General features: G+C 39.6%; 2 protein-coding genes across 3 annotated transcripts in view; one reads left to right on the top strand and one right to left on the bottom strand.

Moving 5' to 3' along the window:
- RARB (retinoic acid receptor beta) overlaps positions 1–6,135 on the top strand; it is a 233,296-nt gene extending 227,161 nt beyond the window's left edge. For both annotated transcript variants that reach the window (XM_056857879.1, XM_056857878.1), the window contains exons 6-8: positions 1,093–1,297; positions 3,286–3,444; positions 5,859–6,135. In XM_056857879.1, the coding sequence (XP_056713857.1) occupies positions 1,093–1,297; positions 3,286–3,444; positions 5,859–6,055 (561 nt within the window). In that variant the 3' untranslated portion in view covers positions 6,056–6,135. The remainder of the gene's footprint in view (positions 1–1,092; positions 1,298–3,285; positions 3,445–5,858) is intronic.
- A 1,209-nt stretch (positions 6,136–7,344) lies between these two features.
- The window catches only part of TOP2B (DNA topoisomerase II beta), a 51,042-nt gene continuing 30,554 nt past the window's right edge, over positions 7,345–27,832 (bottom strand). Inside the window, exons 20-36 of the mRNA XM_056857880.1 lie at positions 27,190–27,338; positions 25,233–25,464; positions 24,247–24,381; positions 23,572–23,772; positions 21,964–22,159; positions 21,759–21,850; positions 19,273–19,428; positions 18,654–18,737; positions 16,449–16,646; positions 15,378–15,522; positions 14,305–14,463; positions 13,002–13,206; positions 11,922–12,001; positions 10,953–11,069; positions 9,380–9,496; positions 8,119–8,216; positions 7,345–7,848 (exon numbers count right to left, since the gene is read on the bottom strand). Of these exons, the coding sequence (XP_056713858.1) occupies positions 7,690–7,848; positions 8,119–8,216; positions 9,380–9,496; positions 10,953–11,069; positions 11,922–12,001; positions 13,002–13,206; positions 14,305–14,463; positions 15,378–15,522; positions 16,449–16,646; positions 18,654–18,737; positions 19,273–19,428; positions 21,759–21,850; positions 21,964–22,159; positions 23,572–23,772; positions 24,247–24,381; positions 25,233–25,464; positions 27,190–27,338 (2,523 nt within the window). The 3' untranslated portion in view covers positions 7,345–7,689. The remainder of the gene's footprint in view (positions 7,849–8,118; positions 8,217–9,379; positions 9,497–10,952; positions 11,070–11,921; positions 12,002–13,001; positions 13,207–14,304; positions 14,464–15,377; positions 15,523–16,448; positions 16,647–18,653; positions 18,738–19,272; positions 19,429–21,758; positions 21,851–21,963; positions 22,160–23,571; positions 23,773–24,246; positions 24,382–25,232; positions 25,465–27,189; positions 27,339–27,832) is intronic.

Here is a 27,832-nt window from a genome sequence, read left to right as displayed (position 1 = left end):
GTTCTTTTTTCCCTTCTCTCCCTCCCAAGACTCCTCTCTGCATCTAGCCCAGAAAAAGCGGAGAGCAAAAGTGGAAGCCTGGATGCCAGTCAGCTGCTGAGCCAGTGGAGAACGTCAAAGAAGGCTTCTGAGTTGCCCTCAAAAATAATTCTCTCCGTTGGGTTGCATTAGTTTAAGCCTTCGATTTGCTTTAAAGCAAAGCCAGCTGCTTGAGCAGGAAGTGCCACCTCATTGATAATTCCGGACCTGGGGGTTGTTGTGTTGGTTGGTTTGTTTCAATGTGCAGAACAGAACAGCGAGAAGTTTTGAAATTGTAGCTGAGCTGAGACACTGTGAATGAATATTGCGTGCTCCTCTGTGTTTCTAGGGTTTGTTTTCTCTGCTCCTGCTGTTCATAAATAAGTCAGCAAGAAAGCATCCTGTTTGTCTTGCGAGATAAAACCAGATTACAGTCAATGACTGGAGCAAGGGTAAAATTAGAGAAAGGATCTTCCATAGGAATGGGCCATGTTTCCTTGTAAGCACTGGTATATTATGTGTAACCCAAGGAGGCTGCATTCTTCCCAAGTAGTAACAAGAGGCAGCTTACGTTTCCTGAATGCAGGGCAGTCTAGGCAGCAGGAGCAAGCGCTCCTGTCACTTTCTTTGTACATTGTTTTTCACTGTACCCTCATCTTAAGTATATCCTAAAAGAAAAGCTGTAGAAAATTGATCATTTTTTAAAATCTCAGTAATAGTTTATTGACCCAGGCCCTCATAGCAGCCATTTTGTATTTCTTCTGGCCCCTCCCATAGCCAGGACAAAGATGCAGCCGCTGGATCTACCTTTGGCAGATTATGGGTTGAACCCAACTTTTCCACGGGTGAAAAGAAATGGAAGGGTCCCCTTTGAACATCTGGAATGGTTGTGCTGGGAATCAGGGAACTTACATGGACAAAAACTGTGTGGGATGGGGGCTGTAGTGAGGAGAAGTTTTGAAACCTGAATTTTTTTTAAAAAGAAACTATCTGGATCCAAGACTATGTCCATAAATGTTCCATGTGTGTACAAGGTATAACCAGACACTTCACAATTAATTCTGTTCTTTTCAGATCCTTAGAATTTGCACAAGATACACCCCAGAACAAGACACTATGACATTTTCAGACGGCCTTACACTGAACCGAACGCAGATGCACAACGCTGGATTTGGTCCTCTGACTGATCTTGTGTTCACGTTTGCCAATCAGCTCCTGCCCTTAGAAATGGATGACACGGAAACAGGCCTGCTTAGTGCCATCTGCTTAATCTGTGGAGGTGCGTGAACTGCATGAGCTTGGGAATTTCAGAGGGCAGGTGGACTTTTGATTCCCCTCCCTCTAACTTTCATTACTAGAATCAGAATCGGATAACTTTTATTGGCATAATATTGATGGTCACAAGGTACTTTCATCACTAGTCTGCATTGGTTCAGTCACCTGCTGAAATGGACACAGAAGAGAGATGCCAGATTAAACAAGTACACAGTCTTCAGGGTCTACAGTTGTTTGGCCAATGCACAAGGTTACTCCCATAGGCATATTTCTGTTGAATTTATTTGGGCCAAGTAATAGGAATGGGATGGGTTGGATTCAGCCAGTTTTTCTTCTAGTGAAAAAAAGAAGGAAGGGGATCTACCTGGGAATCATGGACCTGCATGAGAATTGGGTGAGATGGAGTGAAAAAACTGGGTGGATCCAAACCCCCCCCCCCACACACACATACATACGCATAATAAGTTCACTTAAGAAGAGGCTAGATGGCCATCTGTCAGCAATGCTGATTCTATGACCTTAGGCAGATCATGAGAGGAAGGGCACCTTGTCACGGGGTGTGGGGGGATAGTTTTGGAATTTTCTCTATTGTGTAGGGGGTTGGACTAGATGACCCTGGTGGTTCCTTCCAACTCTATGATTCTATGTATGTCCCAAGCTCTGAGTCTCCTGCCACCCAGGCTAGAAACACTGAGCTTTCATTACTTCTCAGACTTATTCCTGCACCCCAGTCCCCGCATTTTTAAGTCATACTTTTCTACAATGAGGACTGTAAGATGCATTATATTCTCCATCACAATTAAAAGAAATGTTTCCTCCTAATTATTTAGCAACTGATAATGGGTCTGGAGGCTGGCCACTATTTCCTCCCACGCACCCACCCTGATTTCGAGGCTAATAACAGCAGAGGAAGAGGGCAGCTTTGAAACCATGGGGAGAGAGAAATGGGTGAAGCAGGCCTGTCTCCTGCTCTGACCAAGTCTGAATCTGTGTGCCGCATGGCTGCTGCTGCCCTGTTGAAGCTGCTTAAAGATCCATTCATAGATCTTCAGCATCACTGGCTTAGACTCAGTATGACAGCGTCATATATTCTTATTTCTAAGGATGGCATTCCCCTCGTTAGAAGAATTTTACTGTTTCTTCCACTGAAGAGCGTCAGACTTTGTACATACACATTGATCATAAATCTGGATCAAAACTAGTCTCTGTAAAATTCAGACAATGTTATACCACCTGCATCAGTTGATAAAATGGAAAACACGTTAATCTGAAAATATAAGAGGAGCGACCATGTGTTTATTATTATGCTTTCTGAGACCGTGACCATGCTAAGGACTTTGAAATAATTCCTAATACTCCCTTACTCTATTAAAACATTTATAATGTGGTATCCATTATTTCATACATACTCGGAGTTGTGTGACCCCTCACCCACCCAGAACTTCCACTGATCTTATCTTTTTAATAAAATCCATACAAGATGTTTTATCTGAGAAAAACTTTCCAAGTGTGCCTCAAATTTCTCTATGCAAAACTTGTTCGCTGCTCTTAGGGTTTAGTGATGCTTTTCCAGTCCTTAATACTTTTTGTGTATTAATGACGTTTTACTTCAGTGGGCTACTGCCACCTGCTGGCCTATGTAGGTAATACTAATTCTCTGGTATCCAGTGATAAAACTTAATAAAGGGGAATAGATGCAATAACCTATTGAGTAGTGTTTTGTTACATTACAAATTTTTTAAAAGTCTGTGTTTGAAAGTTTTTGGAGAAAGCCTCTGGCTCGGATTGGCTCATGGAAACCAAAAAGGAGGAGACAATGACCAACAGGGAGATAGGGCAGAATTTAGTTGTATTTTGTAGATGAGCATAAAGCTGTTACTGCAATGCAATTGTATAGCGTTTTCAAATGTTTCAACTGCCCCGTGTATATTATTTTTTGTGTATATTATATATAATAAGGAAGGTTGGTAAACTTTGTATACTTTGGACCAGATCGTCAGGACCTTGAAGAACCAACAAAAGTGGATGAGCTACAGGAGCCATTATTAGAGGCGCTCAAAATATACATACGAAAGAGAAGACCTAACAAGCCTCATATGTTTCCAAAGATCTTAATGAAAATCACAGATCTACGTAGCATCAGTGCAAAAGGTAGGCTACGCTGCTGCTACTGCTGCATCCTCCATGCAGGGTTCTTTGGGGGGGGGGGGTTGCGTTTAGTAGACAGAAACCAGAATCTAAGACTTCCTTAAAGCAACGGAAGGTTTACAACTGTTGGTAGACACAGTAGGAGGCATGCTGTTCATTGAGATGCTTCCCAAATCTAGCTTTTGTCCTCATGGTGCAGTATTCAGCTACTGAGGCGTGTGGCTAAGCTTACCTTGGTGTAGCTGTTGTGAACACATGAAGCTGCCTTATACTGAATCAGACCCTTGGTCAGTCTTGTCTACTCAGACCAGCAGCGTCTCTCTGGGGTCTCAGGCCTTTCAATCACCTACCTGCCTAGTCCCTTTAACTGGAGATGCCGGGGATTGAACCTGGGACCTTCTGCATGCCAAGCAGATGCTCTACCACTGAGCCACAGCCCCTCCCCACCAGTTGTGTGACCTCGTCAGTGCAGAGGCACCCTGCAGCTCACTCAGCTTGTCACTTTCGTTTTTGTTCACATTGCAAAGTTCATAGGGTCACTTTAAAATGTGACAAAATTTAAATAAAGAGCAATTTTTAAGGTTGAAAGCTAGAACAGAGATTTCAGGAATTTCTGACATTTCATTTCTATTAATCTGCTTTATCCAAAGAATACCTGGTATCTGTTTTTTTCCCTTGCTTGCTAGGTTACACCCCAGCCTTAAAATAGATGGCCTCCTTTGATAGCAAAGGACTGCAAAATGTTTTGCAAGGGCAGCAGGCCTTCCTCAATATGGTGATGGCTGGAATATTCCATCACCAGTAGGCCTTTGCCACCCACTTTATGAGCTATTTTTGCATAGCTGCTGCTAGTAAGACGTAATTTGTGTGTAAATTCAAACAACAAAATGATACAATTACATAGCTAAACAATATCTCTGGGCCGACTGCCCTATACTCACTGGGACCACTGTCTCCCCAATAAATTGCATAGGCAATTCAGTAATGATAAGCTCCTCTCTGCACTGTAGTGGAGCTATCGTTATCCAGTGTGTCTGCCATGCAGTCAGGTCAACAGCATGGCTGTTCATCCAAATACAACCCACCAGGTGTGCTTTAAGCCTATTGGGATCAGTGAGCTGAAGCATGACTCAGATTGTCACGGAAGACCTTTTGTCCCTCACACCAAAACCTTCACTTAAAACACACTCATTAAAAAAGGTATCTCAAGCCGAAGGTAGATTTTAAGTGTCAGAAAAGTTTCAAAGGCAAATTAATCGGTTTTATTAGCTTTAGAATTTGCTGAGTCGCTTGACAGAGTAGCTTAGCAAATGGCACCCAAGTATGAGAAACTGGCCAGGGGGTGCTTTCTCTTTTTTAGTGGAGCACACAAATGCTACTTTGTCAAGCTGCAAGTTTTGTTGGTAGGACAATGTATAGAATATTTGGCAGCAGCTGTTGGCTCTTCTAGCATGTGCCTTATCTGTCTGCCTTCCCCAGTACCAATAATCTTTTAAGCATTAACAGAACTTCCTGAGATTGTAAATTCCATAATTATGGCTCAAATCTTCCACTCATTAATATCACATAGGAAAGTCAGTTCACACAGGTATACAACTATGGCTTTAGGAGATTTTCATAGAATAACATGATTCCTTTTTTCATGAAGACCATTTTAAGACTTTGTAGATGGCATTGTGGAGAATTGTCTATATGTAGCTTTTGTCCATGCAGTGATGGGAGCGTTGCCAACCTGTCGCTGCTTAGAAACCTCAAGGAAGGAGGGGCAAAATGATCTTCAGCTCACTGTGGAGCTCAAGAGTTACAAAATGCAGGTTCCCCTGGCTGTTAGTTTTTGTGTGTTTAAAACTAACTGAACTGCCCTGTTACTGTGCCTCACAACATACTTTTTCCATGGTGGCCTGAAAAGGACCAGCCATTCATTCCCCAGTTCTGAGCAAATGGAAGCCAGAACCGCCATCTTGGGATAATTATGTTGGTGGTGTAGTGGTTAGGAGCAGTGGACTCTAATCTGGAGAACGGATTGATTCCCCAACTTCTCCACATGAGTGGCAAACTCTAATCTGGTGAACCAGGTTGGTTTCCCCACTCCTACATATGAAGTTAGCTGGGTGACCTTGTCCCAGTCCCAGTTCTCTTAGCGCTCTCTCGGCCTCACCGTGTCTGTCGTGGGGAGAGAGGAAGGGAAGGAGGTTGTAAGCCTGTTTGATTCTCCTTAAAAGGTAGAGAAAATCCGCATAAGAAAACCAACCCTTCTTCTAAGCAACCTTTCTGTTTCTCTTTGAAGACTGTCTAGCCTCTTCCACTGATAAGAGGAGAATGCTGTTTTCTGGAATGTCTGGGTGACTGTCTCTTATGCAGGGAAGCCTGATTGGACTGACTTAAAAATGCATTTATCGTTCTTTTTTTTAAAAAAGGTGCTGAACGTGTTATTACACTGAAAATGGAAATCCCTGGATCAATGCCTCCTCTAATCCAAGAAATGTTGGAAAACTCAGAGGGACATGAACCACTGACACCAAGCTCAACTGGGACCACAGCAGCGCACAGTCCTAGCATCTCCCCGAGCTCAGTGGATAACAGCAGTGTCAGTCAATCCCCACTAGTGCAATAAGACGTTTCCCAGATACATTCCTAACACTTTACGTACAGGGATGACATGCAAGAAAAACATTTTTACTGCTGCTTTAGTTTCTGGACTTCTACACAACACTAAAATCCAGCAAGGACCAAGAAACTTTCATATGAATCCATATAGCATATATATGTACACACTCACACACAGACGCCTTGTAGTTGAACTAGAAAAGACAAACTTTGGAAATGCTAAATTGGCTGTTTCATGAAAAGGAACTAGTTTAGTTTCAGTTGTTTCTTCTGAACGTCCAAGATTGCAAGGTGACAAGAGAGAGCTCTCAAACCAGAGGTTAAAATTATGGTCATACCATTGCTGATAACTTTGTACATATAACTATATGGGCCTGTACTTTCTATACTGGATGTTTGGTGCTTTCCTTTTCCCCTTGTATACAAAATGTTCAAGACATCAGACATAGACGATGGACTGACTTACATGTCCCGGGACATAAGCTCTAAAAGAAACATTCTAATTTAGTTAGGATGAAAACTCATTACTGTTTTTATGCCGTCTGTTTGTATTTCTTTTCCAGTAAAAAGAGACAAAGAAATTCACTGCACTAGCAGAAGGAACTTCTGTATAAGTGTAACTGCCAGATCAGTTATTTGGATGTTATTTGTTCCACTGTTAATGTCACTTTAAATTTACAAAGGGGTTTATTACTTGGTTGACTTCTCTGCATTTAAAAATAAATACTAAATTTTTACATCAATTATAGCCTTCAAGGCAGAAACACTTTCCAGTGTTACAGGTTTTATTTGTTGTTTACTTGTTCACAAGCTGTTAGGTAAAGTTCATGGAATAATGACCAGGCGCACTCACTACCTCTGAGTTGGTGACACTAGTGAAAAAATACCCTGGAGGTTCTAAGTGCAGTCCCAAAATCTTCCTCTCTGGCACCAAGGGCCTGTCACTAGAATATCCAAAAGCAGAGGAGATAATCTGCCTCTATTGACTTTGTTAATCACCATAAAACAGAGTGAAAAATGTGGTAGAGTGGTTACTTTTTTTTTAAAGTGTCAGTTTCTTAGGTTTCATTTAAAAGCACTAGTGGGTTTTATATATATATATATATATATATAAATATATATATTCTAGCAAGTCTGTGATGTACTTTCACTGGCTCTGTTTGTACATTGAGATTGTTTAACAATGCTTTCTATGTTCATATACTGTTTACCTTTTTTTCCATGAAATCTCCTGGCAAAAGAATAAAATATATTTATTTTAAACCTGTGTTCAAAACAGTTTCTCTAACTAAAGCGTTCACACAGAAAGAGATGGTTTTATATTTTTAATGTTTAAACTTCATTTCAAAAAGCAGGTTTGCCATTTGCAACCAGGACAGTTAAAATGTGTGCTTTTGCACAGCTTTCTAGAACATTTCTACAAGCCGGTCAGACAAATACAGGACGTTTCAATGAGTAAAAAAGAGCATAAAACTGTAGGTGTAAGAACCAAATGTTAAAATGCCTACACACAATAATAAAAACCATCAATTACAATCATCACATAAAATAAGTCAAATGTACAAAAAGTCTGCGACAGAAAGGGACAAAAGGACAATGTAAGATATTTGTTGGGAGTTGGTGTGCTCTGTGGGCACTTAATTAAAACATAGGAAATTCATCATCATCCTCAGACTCTGCAAAATATTTCACTTCTTTTCTAGCTCGCCCCGTCCGTGGCCTGGAGGCTGTTTCAGAGGCAAAATCTGAAGGGAAGATGTCTGTATCCGAGTCCTGGTCGAAGGAGAGTTTCTTCTGTTTCTTTTTAAATAAAAGTATTTTGTTAAAGTTATTACTGGAAAAGGGTAACACGAGCAGCATTCTTTTTAAAGCAATTCTAGCTTTTCTGTACCATTCAAAGCGATTAAAAAAGATTTTAAAACCACTACATGCATTCTGTCTTTAAACTGACAAAAATTTAATATCCACCCACACATGCACTACAAGAATGCCACTGTATTGTAGATTAGGTTGCCCAAGAGTATTAGGTTGTTGCAGACACTAGGAAATACAGACTGATTTTGAAATTACCTTGCTTGGTGCAGACTTGGGTGTTTTCTTCCCAGGATTATAGTCACCTTCATTTTCAGAACCAGATGCTTTCCTTTTCTTTGCTCCTCTCCCCTTTCCTACTAAATAATAATAAAAAATAATAAACGTTCGTACAAAGTTTGTAAATGCTAACCTGAAACAGGTTGATTATATCATATGAGAGAGTTTCAAAGTGTAATTATTATACCAATAAATCTTTATAGGCCCAGGCCTTATTTTAAAATATTACAAATAATAACCAACTCCATTAGGAAGCTGACTACTGCCATTTGACGCTTGTCAAATTCAAACATAATGTAAACAAAACTAAGCAGTATTAAGTGCCTCTGTTAAAAATATTACAAATAACCAACTCCATTAGGAAGCTGACTACTGCCATTTGACACTTTTCAAATTCAAACATAATGTAAACAAAACTAAGCAGTATTAAGTGCCTCTGTTAAGCTTAACAGCAAGTCTCACTTCTGTACAGCATAGAACAGGGGTCCCCAACCTTTTTAAGCCTGTGGGTATATTTGGAATTCTGGCATGGTATGGTGGGCACAGCAACAAAATGGTTGCTGCAGGAGGCGGAGCCAGCCACCAAATGATTGCCACAGCTTAACTTCAGTAATGCAAGGTAGATTCTTGTTGGCAGCTGCTACCAACACAACATTTTAAAAAATCTGCACGGCCAGTCAAATCTTTAATAGCTAATCAGAAGTCTTGCTGGACAAAAGCCACCCACTTCCTAAAAACACTTGGCCAGACAAGGCGTTGGCGGATGCCATGGCGCCCACAAGCACCACACTGGGGATCCCTGGTACAGACGTACTTTCTCTTTACAATGCAGTAGAGTTTATGCTCTCCCAATTTTAACTTTACTCACAGTTATAAGTACAGAACAGTATTCAAAGCCTGTTTAAAACCTATTATACTAACATAATTGTTAACACAAATATGACTCCAGTTACGGCTTCATAAAGCCCGTATCTGACACCTGGGTGCAGTATCTTCTCATTGTCAAAGGACTTTCACACTTCCTCTCTTCATGCTGCTAGCTAACTCCACAGGGTTTAAGATGCATGTGGTTGTAAGTTAGTAAGTCTTCCATTCACACATTACAGCAGCAATGGAAAAAGAATGAACAGCACTTCCCCCTTCTCCTAAAATGAAAAGTCTGCTTTACAGTGAGAGAAGAAAACGACTGGAAGCACCTGTATGCATTTTGCCAACCCAATTATATAACCTACATTCTTACCTTTGGGAGTTGCAACCTTCTTTGGAATGCCAAATTCAGATTCTGAATCAGAGTTTATTATTTCCACCTTCTTGCGCTTTGGAGTTTTTTTGGGCTTAGGAGGTACATCTGATGGTGCTTTTGCCGCTAATTTAATAATAAATGCAGTAATTAGATTATTCACAATGTGAAGAAAGTATCTTGCATGTAATCTGATCACAGATGCATGATTATTGACAAAAACTTGCTTACAGTAGATAATTGGCAGAGAAAATGTTGGTTCATTGTTCTTAGATAAGCTTACGACGTATATGCATTTGTGGGAAACAATACCTTTTGCAAAATATATTTATTGAAAATTTGACAGCCGTTGTAAACTAGAATAAGGTTAGACCAGAAGAAGGTGTAAGTGTAGGGGTATTGTAATGTCTTTGAGAATTATAGGAGTTCCATTTGCAAGAATAGTATTACTTTGAAATAATTTCCATCTTTCCAAATTTTATGTAACTTAACTTCTTTTCTTTTGAACATGGTACTATGAGCATGGGTACAATCATTCCCTCTAGGAAGGCACACGACCATACACAGGGATCCCCAGAAGGCACAAGCAAGTTCTGTTTTTCCCTCCCTTGGTGCGTGTGTACATTTCCCATATTCCCCATCCAGGCTTGAGAGGCACAACAGCCACACAGAGACCTCTCCACAAGGAGACCTTCCAAAATCGTCATAAGAAAATGAGGGAAGGTGAAAATCCCTATGCTGTTGAACCACTACAGATGTCTCAACATGTAAATGACATGCAGATGTGTGGGAAAGGATCATACCTCATATATGTAAAAAAACAACTCCGGAGAAACAGCCAAGCTATGCAAGTATTACTTTCACACTAAAATTGTGCAACACACCATCTCCTAACAGAACTGAAGGAACTCTAACAAGGTCTTCATTTCATTACATTTTAGTAAGTATTATAAGGGACACTCTTTTAATTATCAAGAGGACTTTTTGATGGTAAGGTGGTATATAGTCCTCTTTAGCACAGTTTTTTTAAATCAAAAGCTATAAATACTACAGCTACTACTAATAATAACAATAACAACAACAAATAGAAGAGTTAACAGAAATACTATCAATCAACACAACCTAATAATGACAAATCTTTCCCAACCCCCAACCCCCCCCCTTCCAAATGACATTTCACATGCAGGGACTTCCTACTGTCCAACCCTTGTACTCTTTGGCTGGCAGCCTTCAGATAAGCAGAAGGCAGTGCTCATGGGAAAGGCTGTGCACTCTTAGTGATATATGTAAGGGAATGATAAGAATCAGAGGGAGGTTATGTTTGAAATAGCTCAATAGTAGAGCACATATTTTGCAGTCTCAGGTGGGGTAGCCAGGCTGAGAAAGGCTCTTCCTGAGATCCTGGAAACCAGCTGGCACTGGGCTAGAGGGTCCACATGATTTTGCTCAGACATGAGTCCCAATCAAAGACCAGATACCCCCAGGAGTAGGTCACTGTATTAAAAAGTCTGGAAATCATGACATAGGCACTAAGTTATGTTTTAAATGAACAAGATAACTAGAAACTTCATACACTTGCCTTTTTTAGTGATCACCATTTTACTTGGAGGCACCTCTGCCGGTTTCTCAGTAAAAGAGGATGAGAAGACCGGTGTTGAATTGTCCTCGTCACTGTCAAATTTTGATGTATCTGAATAGTAGGAAAGATTTTTAAAGTTGTACATATGCCAACAGGGTTGGTCTCTCTTTCGCTCTCTCTCTCTTTTTAAGAGTTCTCCTAAATATAAGAACCCTTCCCTTTTGCAACATTATAAAATTGAAGCATGGCCCAAAAGTGACATGTGATGTCCTCACACGGTCCTTGTGCTGGATTCAACCCTCTGAATTTAGGGGGAATTGTGCCTTGTGACCAGAATGGGTAGAACGTCACATGAAGGCTGTGCTGGAGAGCGGCGCAACTGGTGCAGTGGCCCTGGTGCCCAGCTAGCTGGTTCACATTTTGTTCATCAGTAACTCCTAAGCCTGGACAGTCACTGTACAGAAACAGAGGTGGTATTCTTTGGCAACAGCACTAGACCTTCTTTTTAATCAACAGGCTCTTCACACAACACACACCTTTATTGGCATATAAAATAGGAACAACTTCCATTACAATAAATCCGAGTACAAATAAATAAAATTGGATAAAACCATCCCAAATCAGCCATTAAGGAAAGCTAACTGTAAGAACCTTGCAACTGATTCAACATTTTTGGGTTTTGTGTGGTCATAAGATAGGATAGCCTGATTTCATCAGAAAGCCATTCCCTAACAGGCTCTTCAGAGGGTGTTCTAAATTTTCTTGTCCCTTCAATGCAGCGTTCCTGCATTTCAGTTTTTGGGGTCCTGAAGGCCACTCCCTTTTACCAATCAATGGCCAGTCCCCTGAGGGATTCATTCAGGGTTTTCTGAGCTCCCTTACAGAGAGTGGGCATACCACATATTCCAACATGACTCTTGTAGACTGAGCTGAAACACTGATACATTTAACATTTCTACATACCAATATTGGATTTCCGAGAATAAGAAGGAAAGGTGAACAAGCTGTCAAAGTCTTCACTACTCTTGTCCTGGGAAACCTTCCTAATGTAAAAAATGAAAAGCGAAGTATCAGCTCCACTCATGACAAACACTTGCACAACAGATCTACACAATTTGGGACCCTCCCAACTAAGTCATATGCAGGTCTCCAGTTAGGAATTGTTTGAACATGGGGGGGGGGGGGGGACAGCAAAGAGTTGTCAAACACCTGGCACATCATGACATGTGGATGGTGGGCTGTATTTAACTGATGTCTCACAAGCTGCACAGGCCTTGATCACATATATTAATACAGACTGCTTGCCATTACACAAAGAAGCCCAGGAAATTTTCAGGCTCAGGTGCTTCCCCTGCAACTGTCCCCACCCCTTTTCTTCCCAAATGGGGCATTTCCAGGTGCAGGCTTTCCCTGCAAATTAGGATTCCAAATTAGGATCAAACTAATGTTTGCAATCCAAATTTGCACAGAAAGCACAAGTTACATTTTTGGGTCTGCCATTACAGATAACTATGCTTGACTGTGAAAACCAAAAAAACTAATAAAATTACCGCACAGAGGGTCACACAGAAGGCCTGACCCACAAAATTCCCCCATATTCATTCACTTAGTGGCAAGCCAAAGTTCACCATTACATCCAAACTATGCCAATGTCACTTAGTGCTTAACATTCAAAGGGAATGTGTGTGTGTGTGTGTACTTTCCCCCATAAATATGCTCCTCTTGATTTCCTGCAAATGACTGTTCTTCTATTGCATGACATTCTTTTCTCCTGTTATCAATTTATCTCCATGATGCTAGTTAGATACTAAACCAATGGTTTCCAAAGTGGGCAGTACCACTCCCTGGGGGGCAATGGGATTACCTAAGGGGACAATAAGTGTCAAGGGGGCAGCAGGGGGCACTAGAGGGGGGGGCTTCAACTGTGTTGTTGGATAGGTTAGGGGGCTCTGGGGTTGAGTTTGTGGGACCAAGGGGGCAGTGGCCTGAAACGTTTGGGAACCACTGTACTAAACAAAGCCATCCTGAAATTACCCTACTTACTCTGGAGAAGGTTTTGATTTGACTGGGGAGAAGTCATACTCGTCCTTTTCTAGGCCATCTGAGGGCACAAACTCATCTTCTCTGTTGTTGATGACGGGAGATGCTTTTATTTTCAGTTCATCAAGATCATTATTATTGTTGGCATCTTCATCATCGTCAGCATCTTCTTCTTCCGAGAAATCAAAGGTGTACTTAGGCCTTTCGGCTGTGAAAACAAATACAACCATCAACACTTCTGTGACAAATTTACATTGTGCATACAAATTATGAAAAGAACCATTCTGAAGAGTTCTGAGCTTGATACTGTGAATACTTGGTACAAAAAAATGACAATCCTGGAGAGGCAAAGGCTAAAAAGAAACATTTCTTCATAAAGCAAAAATTGTGCTTCCTTGCTTGCTAGCCAGAACAGATAGTAATGTTCTACAAGCAACCAAGACACAAACTTCACTGCAATCTAGTTTTAAGAAAACTTATGCGAACAGTTCCTGGTAAATGCACACACAATTTTCTTGGATGAAATCGTGCCACCACCCCTATTAAGGGTTTTTACATGAATTTGCAATTCATTGTCATCACTTCAGCTCCTGGCGCTTTCTTCCAGATGGGGAAGAATAGTTTTTTCTTATTTATTTGGTATCTGCAATGCTTGCTGGGGGTAAAGGGAAAATGACTGGGGAAGGTACTGGCAAACCACCCAGTAAACAAAGTCTGCCTAGTAAATGTCGGGATGTGACGTCACCCCATGGGTCAGGAATGACCTGGTGCTTGCACAGGGGACCTTTACCTTTTGAATGCCTCCTCCATTACTTTGCTTCTACTCCCAGACATTCTGGCTAGGTGATCCAGCCAAAGGAGTACTTTAGCTACTGGCAAAACTGTATGGAGGAAATGGCTGCCAATCAGCTCTAGCACAAGCCAATTTGAACTTTGCAGGAGTCGGGGCATTCCCGTTATACCAGCATAAGATTTTGTCTTATATAGACTATATCACTAGTATCACTCAGTTTATTAGATACTTGTTACTATTTTCTTCTTATGCAAGAGATTCATTCATTCATATCATTCTTTGTGAAATGGCAACAAAGAGAAAAGCTGAAATGTCCAGTATATAAAATTAAGCAAGAAACCATGGCTCAGATGTACAAGAAATACTTAGTAAACAAAGATTGTAACTTCATTTAAACTGAGTATTTTGTTTCACTCTGTCGAGAATTGTGCCCTTAAGTGTTGTAAAAATCATTTTTGCTTTAAGCTAAAAGTAACTGTAAACATTACAGTAACTGTAAAAATCCAGAATTACCCGCAGCTCTTCTAAGTAAAGAATCTCTTGGAATGATCACAGGCTCATTTTCCTCTAAGTCACTTTCAGATTTAGATTCATCATCTGACCATGGGTTTCGTTTCTTCACTTTCTTTGCACTAGACTTTGCAGAAGATGGCATTCTTCTCACTCTAGTACCTAGAAGAAAACAAATTCTCAGCACTGTACAGAATATGCTTATTGTATGGCATGCTCTTTGAAGCTGGCATCTCTGTCTAAGCATTTTGTATTTGGCAAATGGAGTGGTTTTGACATTTTAACACAGACATCCATAAAATGTGGATGCTGCCTCTTGAATAGATACAGAAGCAAAACTGTTCTTCTATGTAGTCATTTTCCCCCAAATACTGCAGCTGGAATTCAAGACATTCAGAAATTCAGAGTAACAACAGTATGTATTGTATACACACACATGCACACTCCCCAGCAGAAAAGAAAATTAAAAACCCAAAATTTATATTCTGTGCACAGTGATCACAGTCAGGTAGCACAAGTCCTTTTCAACAAGCCCAGTGAGGTGAAGGCAAGGCAGCATGGCAATCTTTCTAAAAGCCAGCAAGCTACCCCATTTGCCTTAAGTACACAGAGCCAAGCACACCAACCACATCCTACTTGATCAAATCCTTTCAGAGAAACCAATCTCTGCTATAATACAGAGCAGCAGCCTAAAATCTAAATATGATCAGCAGCAATGACAGCAGGGCAGGAGTAGATTCCAGGAAGTGCTTTTTTAAAGAAGTTGCACATTTATTCGTGAAAGTTTTCTTATAGTAGATCCAAAGCCTTACAAGCCTTGTTTGTAAAAATCCCCAGTAAGGCTATATGAAATTTAGAACATGCTTCAGACGTGGCTGCATGTTGAATGTGCAGTGATTCACACATATAGCTGATGGTGCTCTCTGATAATGTCTGAAGGGGAATTCATGTGGGGCACATGAGCAGGCTGTTATGTGAATGCAGAACGTGTTCCATGTTGCCACAAATTAGTTCCCCTCTTCTCATAACTGTGGGTTCTGCTGGGTACCACTCAAAGCCACACTCTGTTTGCTTACCAGGCTCTTTTTTCTCTCTTTTAGGCTTGGGCAGTTTAGTCACTGGGGCAGAGGTATTGAGCAAATCTTCACCAGCACCTTCTACTGGCGTGCCACCCAACTCATCATCAAATTCCAATTTTATTGCTGTATTATCAAGATCGCCCTAAAAACACACACACAAAGTGGAAAGCAAAGTAGCATTTAAAAACACAAGAAGCTGCAACTACTATCTTTTAGCCTCAACCACACATCTGCATTATACAGTAATACTTACATATACAGAGAATATTGCAAGGTATTACTGGGATAACATATGCGTAACTTTCACCACAATATTTTCCCTTTCCCCTAATTATCAATATATATGGTTCTGTAGGCAAAGGGCAGCTTTGGACAATTATTATAGTTAAAGACTAATGAGGTCAGGTTAAAGCACAAAAGTATTGTGCCTTCCTACCAAAGTCAGATAAAATGTACCCAAAACAAAGGACCTAAGGAAAATCCAAAATGCAGTTTTTGAAATGTCCGCCTCTATTGGCTGTGAGATATTTGGCTTCCACTGCCCCAAACAAATCCTATGTTGCCATTATTTTAGCTGCTGAAGTATTCTGGACACTGATTTAAAAAAAAACCTAATACACAGAACTTTGATCTCCAGATAAAGGGATCTGATTTCTATCAGGTTTTTTTTTTAAAGAAGTTTGTGCCTTTGGATAAGTCTCACTTTGAGCATGTGGATCCAACTGTACTAGCAATCTGAACTCCTTCTGAATAAAGCATTAAGTCTAAAACAGAAGTATGCCACCTTTTTGGCCTGAGTGCCAAAATACCTGTAGCGTCTACTACAAAACTGTTGGTGTGCTGACAAATAAAAGGGCAGGGGGGAAGGGGAAGATGAGGATTGTACTTTGAGAGACACAACTCCGTTTTATGTACAGAGACTCAGCACTGTATGTAGAGCAAAATGGCCCACAGTGCTAATGATCAGCAAGCGGGTTGCTGGTTGCCCACCCTGGATCCATAAAATAATCTTAATAAACTAAACTGCTTAACTGGCAAATAAGGCATGAACAGAACAGACTGGCTTACCTTCTTTTTTTTGAGCAGTTTCTTACTGGCATCAGCCTTCATAGCAGATGTAATCTGTGGAACTATTCTCCTACCAAAAGGAGATGGCATGGTCTCTTCTAAGTGAAGTTTCTTCATCTTGGGTTTACCCACTTTTCCTTTTATGGGTTTACCAGTCATCCCAGCCAGGGCATCTTCTCTTTCCTGGGCTTCTACTTTCTAATAATAATGGAAGATGAACATAAAATATCATAAAATATCAGTAAATATTTATAGATGTGTATGAGAATGTTAAAATGTTCATAATTTGAACTACACTTTTTATAACAGAAAGGCAATGATATCTGCCATATCATTTGGGGGGGGGTATAAACCAAATTTTCTATTTTCCCTTGGTGGCTTCTTTACTTATGCAACTAAGAGTGCATTCATTAGCAGAGCAGGACCTTCCTGGTTGGATCCAATCAGGTTTATTTGCTGGTGAAATAGGAAGGTGTGTTCCTCTGGCTACCAAAAATGCTATGGTGAAAAATTATGGGGTTTGAATATACAAAACCATATGGAATGGAGGCTGAAGCAGGGTGGGGAATTGTGCACACATGAGTGAAAAAGGTTGGCTAGATGCAAGCAGTGACTTCAACGGACTTAGAAAGGTTTATCTCTGCTTATGATGACACACTGTAACAGTCTTTATCACAATGGGGTAATTCTGAACAAAGGCAGACTTCGGATGATTACTTCTACTGAGAGATGCTAAATTAAAGACCTGATTCTGTAAGATGCAACCAAGTTGTCTCACCCTGTGAAACTCCTGATCAGGTAATGCTCAAGACTTTGTTGATTTCCATCTTTTTATCATTTGTCTCTCAACTGTTTTTAACATTTCACACTCCCTGGAAAATGCACAATCCTCATCAGGCTCTCCCCCCCCCCTCACTTTTAGTACAAAGTATTTTTCTGCATATGTCAGAAATCTTCTGATTATATATAAATCCTTACCTTGTTTTTGTGTAGCTTTGATGACTGGCATCACCAATTCATTTTATTAGCAAATATTTTAAAACTATTATTGTTATTATCTTATTATTAATAATAGTACTACTAACACCACCCTTTTACACCCAAAAACCAGCCGGGGCAAAATCTCACAGCCTGGGATCCAAAGAGCCATTTTAGCCATGCCTAAAGACCCAAAGGGATAGATGACTTGAGTGTTTTGAAAACCTCAGTTTCAAAACCAGTTTGCTATACAACATTTCCGAATAAGTTGTATGATTGCTTGGATCCCACACACATTGCATACAAAATTCATACTGATTTTACTGAGCACTTTTGGGATTCATACGTTTGGAAAGTATTATACATATCTGAAGGAGAGCTATAGCCTACTTCGAATACAATTTCAACTGCCATTAACAGATTGAGAAAATTTAACAGCAACGTCTTTTATATTAATTTACTCTAAGATTAACAGCATCCTTTAGTAGCACCATTGTCAAGGCAGTGAAGAGCCCCACTAACAGTGACTGAGTTCTGTTTTAAAATAGTAGCAGTATTGTCTACCTTGACTAAAGTGGCAATGCCACTTAAAGCATGAAGCTTTCAATATCTGAAACAGTGCAAGTGTTGCCACATGCTTTCTACCAGCTCCTCTGTGAATATCTATAGAACTTATTAAACTATTGCTTGAAAAAGCTTTCCATTCAAAAGACATTGGAATTTTGTCATCCTGCTGAATAAGAAGTGTAAATACTCAGCTGTGTTCAGTCTGCATTATCCCATCAGACTGTGCCTTGTTACATATGCATGACTTCTGGGTTGGAGGATGGACCTCTCAGTCTTTGCAGGGGTCTATGTACTATAATTCCCAACCCCAACCCATGTCCTAAAATGAAGAGAACTGGTCAAGTGCTTTTAAGAAGAAAAGAAATGCTGTCATCCACATGCTGTGCAGCAGGTTGCTGATTCATACCCAAACTTAGTAGCCACTGAAACTGAGAACTCAAACATACCTAACTAAGGAAAAAATACCAGACATTTGTGAAACTTCTGGCTCATTCTGGTCTGACCTTTCATTTATGGCAACAAGACAACACAAATCTAAGAAGACAAAGCATCAGATATCATTTTCAAGACAGTTTCGTCATGTGAAAATGAATAGTTATTAAGAATCGTTCAGGCTAAGGCATTATTTATGAATACTAGATAAATATTATGCTAGCGTACATCAAGCTCTTCTACGAAAGCTGCTAAGTCCTCTTTCCACAGATCTGAAGGTGACTTCCTCTTGAGGTCATTGAGTTCCTTTCCCTAAAAAAAGAAAAGGATACACGTGACTGTAAGATCATTATAATTAACAAACACATCATTAACACTATCTAATATTATCAAAACACAGTAGGGAATCCACTGCAAAGATGGTAAACCATGCCAAAGACTTATACAATTTATTGTTTTTGTACATACATTTGATCATTTTTATTTTATTTTTCCCTGGCAAGTTGCAGCCAACTTATGGTGACCCTGTAGGGTTTTCATGGCAAGAGTTGCTCAAAGGTGGTTTGCCATTGCCTGACCCTGATATTCCTTGGTGGTCTCCCATCCGAATGCTAACCAGGGCTGACCTTGCTTAGCTTCTGAGATCTGACAAGATCAGGCTAGCCTGGGCCATCCAGGTCAGGGAACTTGACCAACAGTGAAAGCAAATTCTAAAATCCAGTAAGAAAAATAATGAACTCTAACATGTACATTGCAACATCTTGTAATATCGTTTTTAATTCGAAGCAACCTCATCTAATACAGACAACTTCTTAATTTCAAAGTAGAAACTCTGAAAAATACGCACTTTTGCATCTCGCTGTTTAATTATATCATCGACTTTTTCCTTAGTGAGACACCACAGAGACATGTTTAAAATATAGTTGAAATCTGGGCCTGAGGTAGATCCTGAAAAGGAGGAACTGTCATCATTCATATTCTGTATTTCTTCCTCTTCTGCAGCCTACAACAAAAGCAAATCAGTTATGCCATTACACATAATGTATTTCAAATATATAACATTATATTATCAATTACTTGTACGTTAGACAATTGCAAACACGTGAGTTCTATCTTCATTATCATCATCGACTCTATACCTATAATGGGGTTTTCCATAACACTGCCATGAATGAAAAAATCCCCACAAGTAGCACACTTTCTAATTATTGCCATATAAAAAGATACTGCAATTTTTCATATTTAGAAGAGGGTATTTTTTCTTACCTATTAATTCACATATTCAGGCGTATTTTGGTAGAGTAACCTTGACTTTTGAGGAGGTGCCTCCTCTTGGTCACAGTGAGGGTCAGTTTGCAAGCAACACCCAAAGGGAAAAGCATCTCCATAACTAACAAACTGAGCCTGGATCACTGCCAGGAAGACCTTCCAGCTTTAAAGGACTTTGTGAACATAACGAATAGTGCCCCTATACTCTTCATATAACAAACCGATGTCAGGATCTCAAAATATAAAGTTAAACAAAGTTTAGGGGCTCTGACTCACTGCTTGAGCATCTGCTTTGCATGCAGGAAGTCCCAGGTTGTAGATTATGTGAAAGAGACCCTGCTGAGACCCTGGAGAACCACTGGCAGTCACAGCAGACAGTCCTGACCTTGATAAAAACCAGCAGTCCGACTCACAATAAGGCAGCTCCATTCCCTCTCCGTTTCAGTCAGGTGATAAATTTCCTTGGTCTGGAGCTAGACCAAGTCTCTGACATTGTGCAATCCTGAAGACAGGATTCTTCATCCAAACAGGTGGACTTCTATCATAATTACAGCATACCATGGATCTCTTGTGGGGGGAGCTGTGGCCAACTGTTTGGGCACAAGCCACCTGAAGAAGGCTTTCCTTAGGTTTAATATATCACTAGAAATGAAGGTACCGGCAATTTGGGTTTGAAGATAAGTGAGCAGTTCGCCACAGAATCTCATCCACAGAACTAAATCTTGGCATCAAGCCATCAGAGCTCCCCTTCATCATGATTGGATGGAGCCTCAGATTTTTCTAAGGAGGCAGAAAGGTATTCTAGCTGAAGACTGCATCTTCTGCCCTCTTAGTCAAATGTGGTTTTGCCACTCAGATCTTTCCATTCTCTCAGTAGGGTAGGCTCCCCTATGAGTCTTTCTAGTTTGATTTTAGTAAAGACGTTTTTCCAATACCCAAAGGGTCCTTAGGGAATTCAAAATTACTCACAGCTTCCAAAAAGAACATAGTGCTGAACATGCTTCTGAATTAGCTTTCAAACTGATAACAGAAATTCCAGATGGGCTTGATCCCCCAAGACATTCCTTGGGTCAAGTACTCATTCTCCACAGCTGGGACAACTATAGTCCCCTGGTAGCCAGATGGCCACAAAAGCAATCATAATGCTGAATTCCACAGCACTATCACCTAACAGTATGAATGATGAGCCACTGTGCATAATTACATTATTTCTTCCTCCCCAGGGCCAAGGAGTGCAAGCTGTGTGTTCCTTCATAGGCAAGGAAGCTCAGATCAATACGTCTGTACTGGCAGCAGATCTGGAAGCACTGACAACCCTTGAGAGAGGACTGGATGAAAGAAAGTTTAAAAACAAGAAAATAAACTTCCTATCAGTTTGTGAGGCCTATCACAAAAGCTTAACCCTACTAACCCATGACCATAACGAGGGGGGGGGGAGGGGAAAAAATCTCTGTAAATTCCATGGCTCTATTGAATCTAAAGACACAAGTCCAGCCTGGGAACCTTGGGGAACCACTTCCCTTGCCGTCATTCACAAACTGACCCTTTCTGTGACCAAGTAAAAGCACTTTCCCAAAAAACAGTATTCCTCCCCCATGGCACTACTGGAGATTTCATTATCAGCACACCTAGGGGGATTCATTGTCAGAGGATGCAGTGATAGCAGTAAGCCGTAAGAGATCACTGGTCTGATCTTATGTGAACATTATATCCAAAAATATAAATTTGACAGCAATCTACAGCTACTCTTTCATGACTCTAATTCAATTCCAAGCATACTCATGACAGAATTTTTCCCATTAAATATGAGACAAAGGTGAAAACCCAACATCTAAGTGTTAAATATTTTTACTGTATTTACACCCTGCTTTTCTGATGGTTCACATCTAAAATCCATCAAAATATAACTCTGATTAGGATTGCACTGTTAAGATACAATCTTAAACTTCGTTGGAAGCAACTTCTGCAGCAATAAAGTTAGATCAGGGTATTAGTTAATCTTTCTATTTATGTTAACTTAAACCCTTTTACTTCAAGAATCTTTCCTATTTCCTGTGTGGTTACCTTTTCTTGTGCTTCCTTCCAGGCTTTCACAGGATCAGATTCATAGCCTCTCTGGACTAACATCTGAATCAAATCTCTTTTTGATTTATTCTCTATGTGAAATAAAAAAAAAGAGGATGAAAAAATATTTCTATTTACACTTTCCTTCACTTAAATCTTAAATCTACAGTTATCTATTCAAAGGAATGTGTTAATTTTTTCTTACCTATCGAAATTTTCCCCTGTATTTTCTCTAAAATAAAACGAGCTTGATTGTTCAGCTTAGTAGATTCTGCCCCTAACATTCCTACAAGCCATTCCTTGCGCAAGCCATAATAATTTAATCGTAAATCGAAGAATTCCTTCAGAATGTCTTGCACTGTTTCATACTTCTTCAGACACCCCATATGATCAAATAGCACCTGTACAAATATAAAACTCGATTAAAAGACTTCCAAATATTACACGGGGTTAAATAACTTCAAGAAGCATGGATATTTGTATAAACCACACAGGCAACACTACATGAAAACAAATGCAAACCTTTTAAAATGCTCTCAATTCAGAGCTAAAATTCTATACCTTTTCTGAGAAATATTTTTAACTGTTTTTAAATTTTGATCGTCATACTTTCTGCCAAATTTGGATCTCTATTTAACATTCAATTCACTCATATATTTATTTGTAACATAATAACTCCATTGAGTAGTGAAGTATAACGAAATATGGCACATATGTTCAGAGCACAATTCAATCTAGCAAGGCCTTTCTTATGTTCTTATGTTATGTAACATTTCAGACTAAAACACAGGCTTAACCCCCACACTAGTTTTCAAGAAAATGCAAAATGCAATGCAATCTTCTTCCTTGAAGATGAAGTTCAGAATGAAAGTTAGTTTGCATATTCAGGACAACCGTCTGTGTTTCAAGCACAAACCCCACACTGATCCCCGATTCCTTTTTCCAGCAAACCAGGAAAGATTTAAAACACAATACAATTCAACACATTATTTCTCATGAGGAACAAGAGTTGATGCATGTTCAACTGCAATCTCTACAGATAGGATGGTGGGGGGGGAAGTGCAGTATGATATTTGAAGCATTTTGAACACATTGCTTCATCAGTGATTTGCTAGAACCTAATTTTTATTGATGCATTTACATTTCATAGCTCAAGGCTGGCCATAAAACATCACTCCTAGCACAATCGCCAAAAGGTCAACACTATAATTTGCCTTCATTTCTGAAGCCCTTGATTAATATTAACAAAAATTTTAAAAATTGAAATGGTACATTTCATAGTATTTCACTGCCACCATTTTCAAGCTATCTCATGGGCTGCTGTATTTCTAATGTTTCTTTATACTCTTCCTGTAGTTCTACAAACCATCCTGAGATAAACCTCTGCATAGCAAAGGTTCTGCTACATGATCAGAAATGAAAGAGGAAAATGAGAGTCCCTGATTTTATGAGGAGTTTGGAATTCTCAGTTACTTCGGCCTGATTTAACTCTTGAATATGCAGACAAACCCAGAGGCAAGACGTTTTTATTCTAGGATACTTGCAGAGGCACTCTCTGGGTTATACAAAATGTTTAATGCCCACAAATCACATAAGCAGAAATTAATGGGTAAAATATTGTTTAGCCTCCCCCAGATTTCACTAATAAAATTCTGAAATAAAAGTTTTCTTCTTTATGTAAATTAGATAACCCACTATTTCTTTTTTATGGATACATATTTACTCGTGTGCTATCCAGAAAGTTATTACCTTAGTGGCAACAGAAAATGGTTAAGTGTTATTAGTTTGGTAGTCAAACATATAGAAAAGTTACCATAGAATTACAAGTTAGACTTGTTTGAAGCTTAAAGACTTTGTGAAGTCCAGCAGCTTCTGCCTGAGCAAGCTTTTCTTCTGTCATTTTCACAACAAATTTCACAGTAGTATCAGTATGATATTCTTTGTAATCTGAAATTAATGCCGGTGTTTTATCGGTCCCATTCAGCATCGGTTCTAACACCTGTTCTTTGTAAACCTAAAAATACATTAGAAAGTACAAAATCAGTTCTTTAAAAGAGAACAGCACAAATAATCGAAATCTAAAACCATTTAAAAAGTATTTTACCTGGTTCTTGTAGGTTATCCGGGCTGTGTGACCGTGGTCTTGGTATTTTCTTTCCTGACGTTTCGCCAGCAGCTGTGGCAGGCATCTTCAGAGGAGTAACACTGAAGGACAGTGTCTCTCAGTGTCAAGTGTGTAGGAAGAGTAATATATACAAAGAAAGGGGTTGGGGGTTGAGCTGAATCAACCCCTTTCTGAGTATATATTACTCTTCCTACACACGTGACACTGAGAGACACTGTCCTGCAGTGTTACTCCTCTGAAGATGCCTGCCACAGCTGCTGGCGAAACATCAGGAAAGAAAATACCAAGACCACGGTCACACAGCCCGGATAACCTACAAGAACCAATGAACTCTGACCATGAAAGCCTTTGACAATATTTTACCTGGGTCCATGTCCTAACTGGAAGCTCTGTAATTTCCACTGTGTTCCTGTCAATCACAAATATTTCTCCACTGACTACGTATTGGTTTTGACCAAGTTCCTGGATAGCTCCTTTAAAGTTTTTGTAGTTCGGAAGCTACAGACACAGAAAATTTGACACATTAATCATTAATAATACTGCTACTATTACAATGATTGATTGATGTACTCTTCTGCATTCTGTGATGTTGACTATTACAACAGGAGAAGGAACTTTTTCACAGAGTAATCTAAAAACTGTATTAAAAGCTGAATTCTAAGAGTTCTAAGAAGAGTTACACTCTTCCAAGTCCAGTGAAGTCAATGAGCTTATAAGGCCTAAGTATTGTAAGTGAATCGGATATGCTTATTCTTTTCAGTTGTTAAAACCTTCAAAAACAGGACCATCACAGAGCTGAGGGAATGCTACTGATTTCACAGAACACTTCCATCCTTATGGTATGAAGGTCAAGCAGCTACAACTGTCCCTAAGTGCAGGGAATTCTTACATGAATGTATGTCCTTATTACTCTAGATCTGAGACACCCTAGAAAGCTCTTCTATATATGAAACCAATCAAGCCAGCAAAATCAAAAGTATCTAGTGAGAAGTTGCCAGCATCCATATATGAACAGATCACTTATCCTGGACAACTAGAATTTTTTTTTGAGAAAATGGTTAAGCCATGGTTAAGCCATAAATATGCTACATTTTGTATAAATTGGGGGGCGGGACATATCCTTCAAACAGTTTGCTTTTTTATAGGAAAGCACACCTGAAACAAAACCTTTAAGAACCATTTTAACATATTAATGTATTGCCTATGATCACAAATCCATGATCACAAAATGTTATGTTTCTTTTGTATAGAGAAAAACCCCATAAAGAACATCTTTGCTTTTTTACAAATGAAAAATTATAATTTACTTCAATGTATGAATCAGTTATATTATCCTGAAGTTGTATTACCATAGGATAAGGATCCAATCCATCCAACATTCGTCTGACATTGTTCACAATCTCCCTGGTGTCATAGTTTGGAATTTTACATGCCCATCCTGTACCGATGCCCTCAGCACCATTTATTAAGACCATGGGAATGATGGGAATGTACCATTCAGGCTCCACACGCTGGTTATCATCAAAAAGGAACTTAAGCAGATTATCATCCACTGCTGGAAAAAGCAGCCTTGCCAAAGGACTTTAAAGAAAAGAAAAACAAATTCCTTTTTAGGTCAGTTAAGTTTCAGATTGTTATATTATAAAGAGTAGGACACACAGTTTTTCATCCTTCTTAAACTGACAGTACTGACGAAGGATGTCACAAGTGTTCTAATATGAACACGGCTTTCCCAGAGAACAAGCTTTCTGTTCAGTGCCATAGTAGGAGAGATATGTACTTGCAACAGGAACGAGATATGCACTTGCAATAGGAATAAATAGGAATGCACTGAACAGGAAGCATCGTGATCAGGCCTTGGGCTGCAGTCCAGTACACAGACAAGGAGAGTGTATGTCTCACTGTAATCCATGAGACTTGAGTGGACTTAACTGACAATTTGCATCCATTTATTGTCTTAATACATACTACCATACCACTTGCTTTAGCAAATGGGTGGCAGTTTTAGTAAAACACTATCAGCACTGAGAGTGCTATTTTGATTAAGAAGCTCATTACCCCTCTTTCTACTGCCTGACAAATTTTGCAGAGACCTTATGACTGTATAATACATGAAAAAGTATTCCTTATTCTAAATATGATAGTTTTAGGGACTCCTCCTCATACTGGAGTTCAAGCAATTGCACTCTGATTCTAATTTCCAAGCATTTTACTATTTTTCTTTAACTGAAAGCCTCTTTCTGGAAAATAAGGAACTATGAACCAGTATCTGGCTTTACAAGCCATAATTTATTACATCACCAGGACTCATAGATGTAAAGGGCAGTTACCAAAAAGTACTACTGTAGATGTGGAATAATGTACATGCTTGTCTAACAATGGGAATAATTCAGCAAAAAAAGTAGTTGTGACTTAACCCTACAGAAAACTTTGGAATAGGAATTAGGGCCAAACTAGAGAATGCTGCATCCCCAAGTCCACCACAGAGGCACAGCACCATTTTCAAGCTTGGTTTTAAACTTTTCAAAATGCCACAGCGACCCAAAGGACTCCCGTCCCCCGGCATCATTTTCAAGAGCCATTCTGAAAAGTTAAAAGCCAAGCTCTAAAACAGTGCCACATTCCTGAGAAGGACTCAGGAACATGGCATCATCTAGCTTGGTCCTTAGTGGAAATATTTCCTTCTGTAACATACAAATGAAAGCAATGCCACTTATTCTTGAATTCTGTTGTTTCTGCTATAGGAACAAGAGAACAGAAGAGTTCAAATACAATTCATACATATGAGGAATACATATGAGCAGAACTCTTATATGGAAGGACTTTGTCTCAAACCAAATGTAGCATTTGGAAATGCAATTTTTAAGTCACAGGTAGCTATGATTTCCTGTATGTAGGTTTGAAATGTGCACATAGAATTCACACTGCATGTTTTGTTTTGCTCCTACTCAAAAGAAGCTTCCAACTTATGGTGACCCTACGAATTAATGACCTCCAAAACATCCTATCGTTAACAGCTTTGCTCGGGTCTTGCAAACTGAGAGCTGTGGCTTCCTTGATTGAGTCAATCCATCTCATGTTCAGTCTTCCTTTTTTCCTGCTGCCTTTCACTTTTCCTAGCATTATTGTCTTTTCCAGTGACTCATCTCCACAAAAAAGTTTTAATTGTGCTCCATAAATGTTTACAAATGGCCTGAAATATCAATTTAATTATCTCTACTATATCCTTCAGACACAAATATATACTTGCCAATTCTCTACAACTGTTATAAAACTAGTTTCGACCTTGTTTTGAACAAACTTTACCTCAGCATTGTGAAAATATAACGAGGACTTGCAGCATCCTTGCCACCATGAAGCCTAGTACCAAACTGACCAATAGGCTGTAACAAACTGACATTGTTACTTCCAACGAAGTTCTGAGCCAAGTTGACAATGGTCATCATTAAAGCTTGCTAGAAGAAAAACCATCAAACATTGTCACAATGGTGTGCAAAACTATATCCTTTCCAAACAAGTTACAACCACAACGTATTTGTTTCCAAGTAATCCTACTTATCACCTGCTATACAGTGAGATGCAGATAGCTACTTAAGCGCCTATTAAGTTGGAGGGTGGACTAGAAGGATGAAGACTACCAGTCATCCCCCAAACACAGCCACCCTCACCATCATAGCCCATCTTCATTTGCAAGTGAAGAGGCTGGCCTGACACCTGCTTCATCTGCTGTAAGAGCAATAACCCCCATGATGATCAAGATGGAAAGAAGGGGCAGGGTTCTTCCACCTATAGACTTACAGTACCCCAGAGTTTTTCCATGGGCAGAAGGATTTCTGCTCACAGAGTGCAACTTTCTCACCTATTCCCTCCCATAGCAGCCTGAAATGCCCCCCAAAATCTTGTTCCTGGGGAACAAGGGTTCACCAGAAACAGAATCTGGGGGACATCT

The sequence above is a fragment of the Euleptes europaea genome, chromosome 11 (genome assembly GCF_029931775.1).
Source record: "Euleptes europaea isolate rEulEur1 chromosome 11, rEulEur1.hap1, whole genome shotgun sequence".
NCBI lineage: Eukaryota > Metazoa > Chordata > Lepidosauria > Squamata > Sphaerodactylidae > Euleptes > Euleptes europaea.
This window is presented reverse-complemented; position numbering and strand designations above follow the sequence as displayed.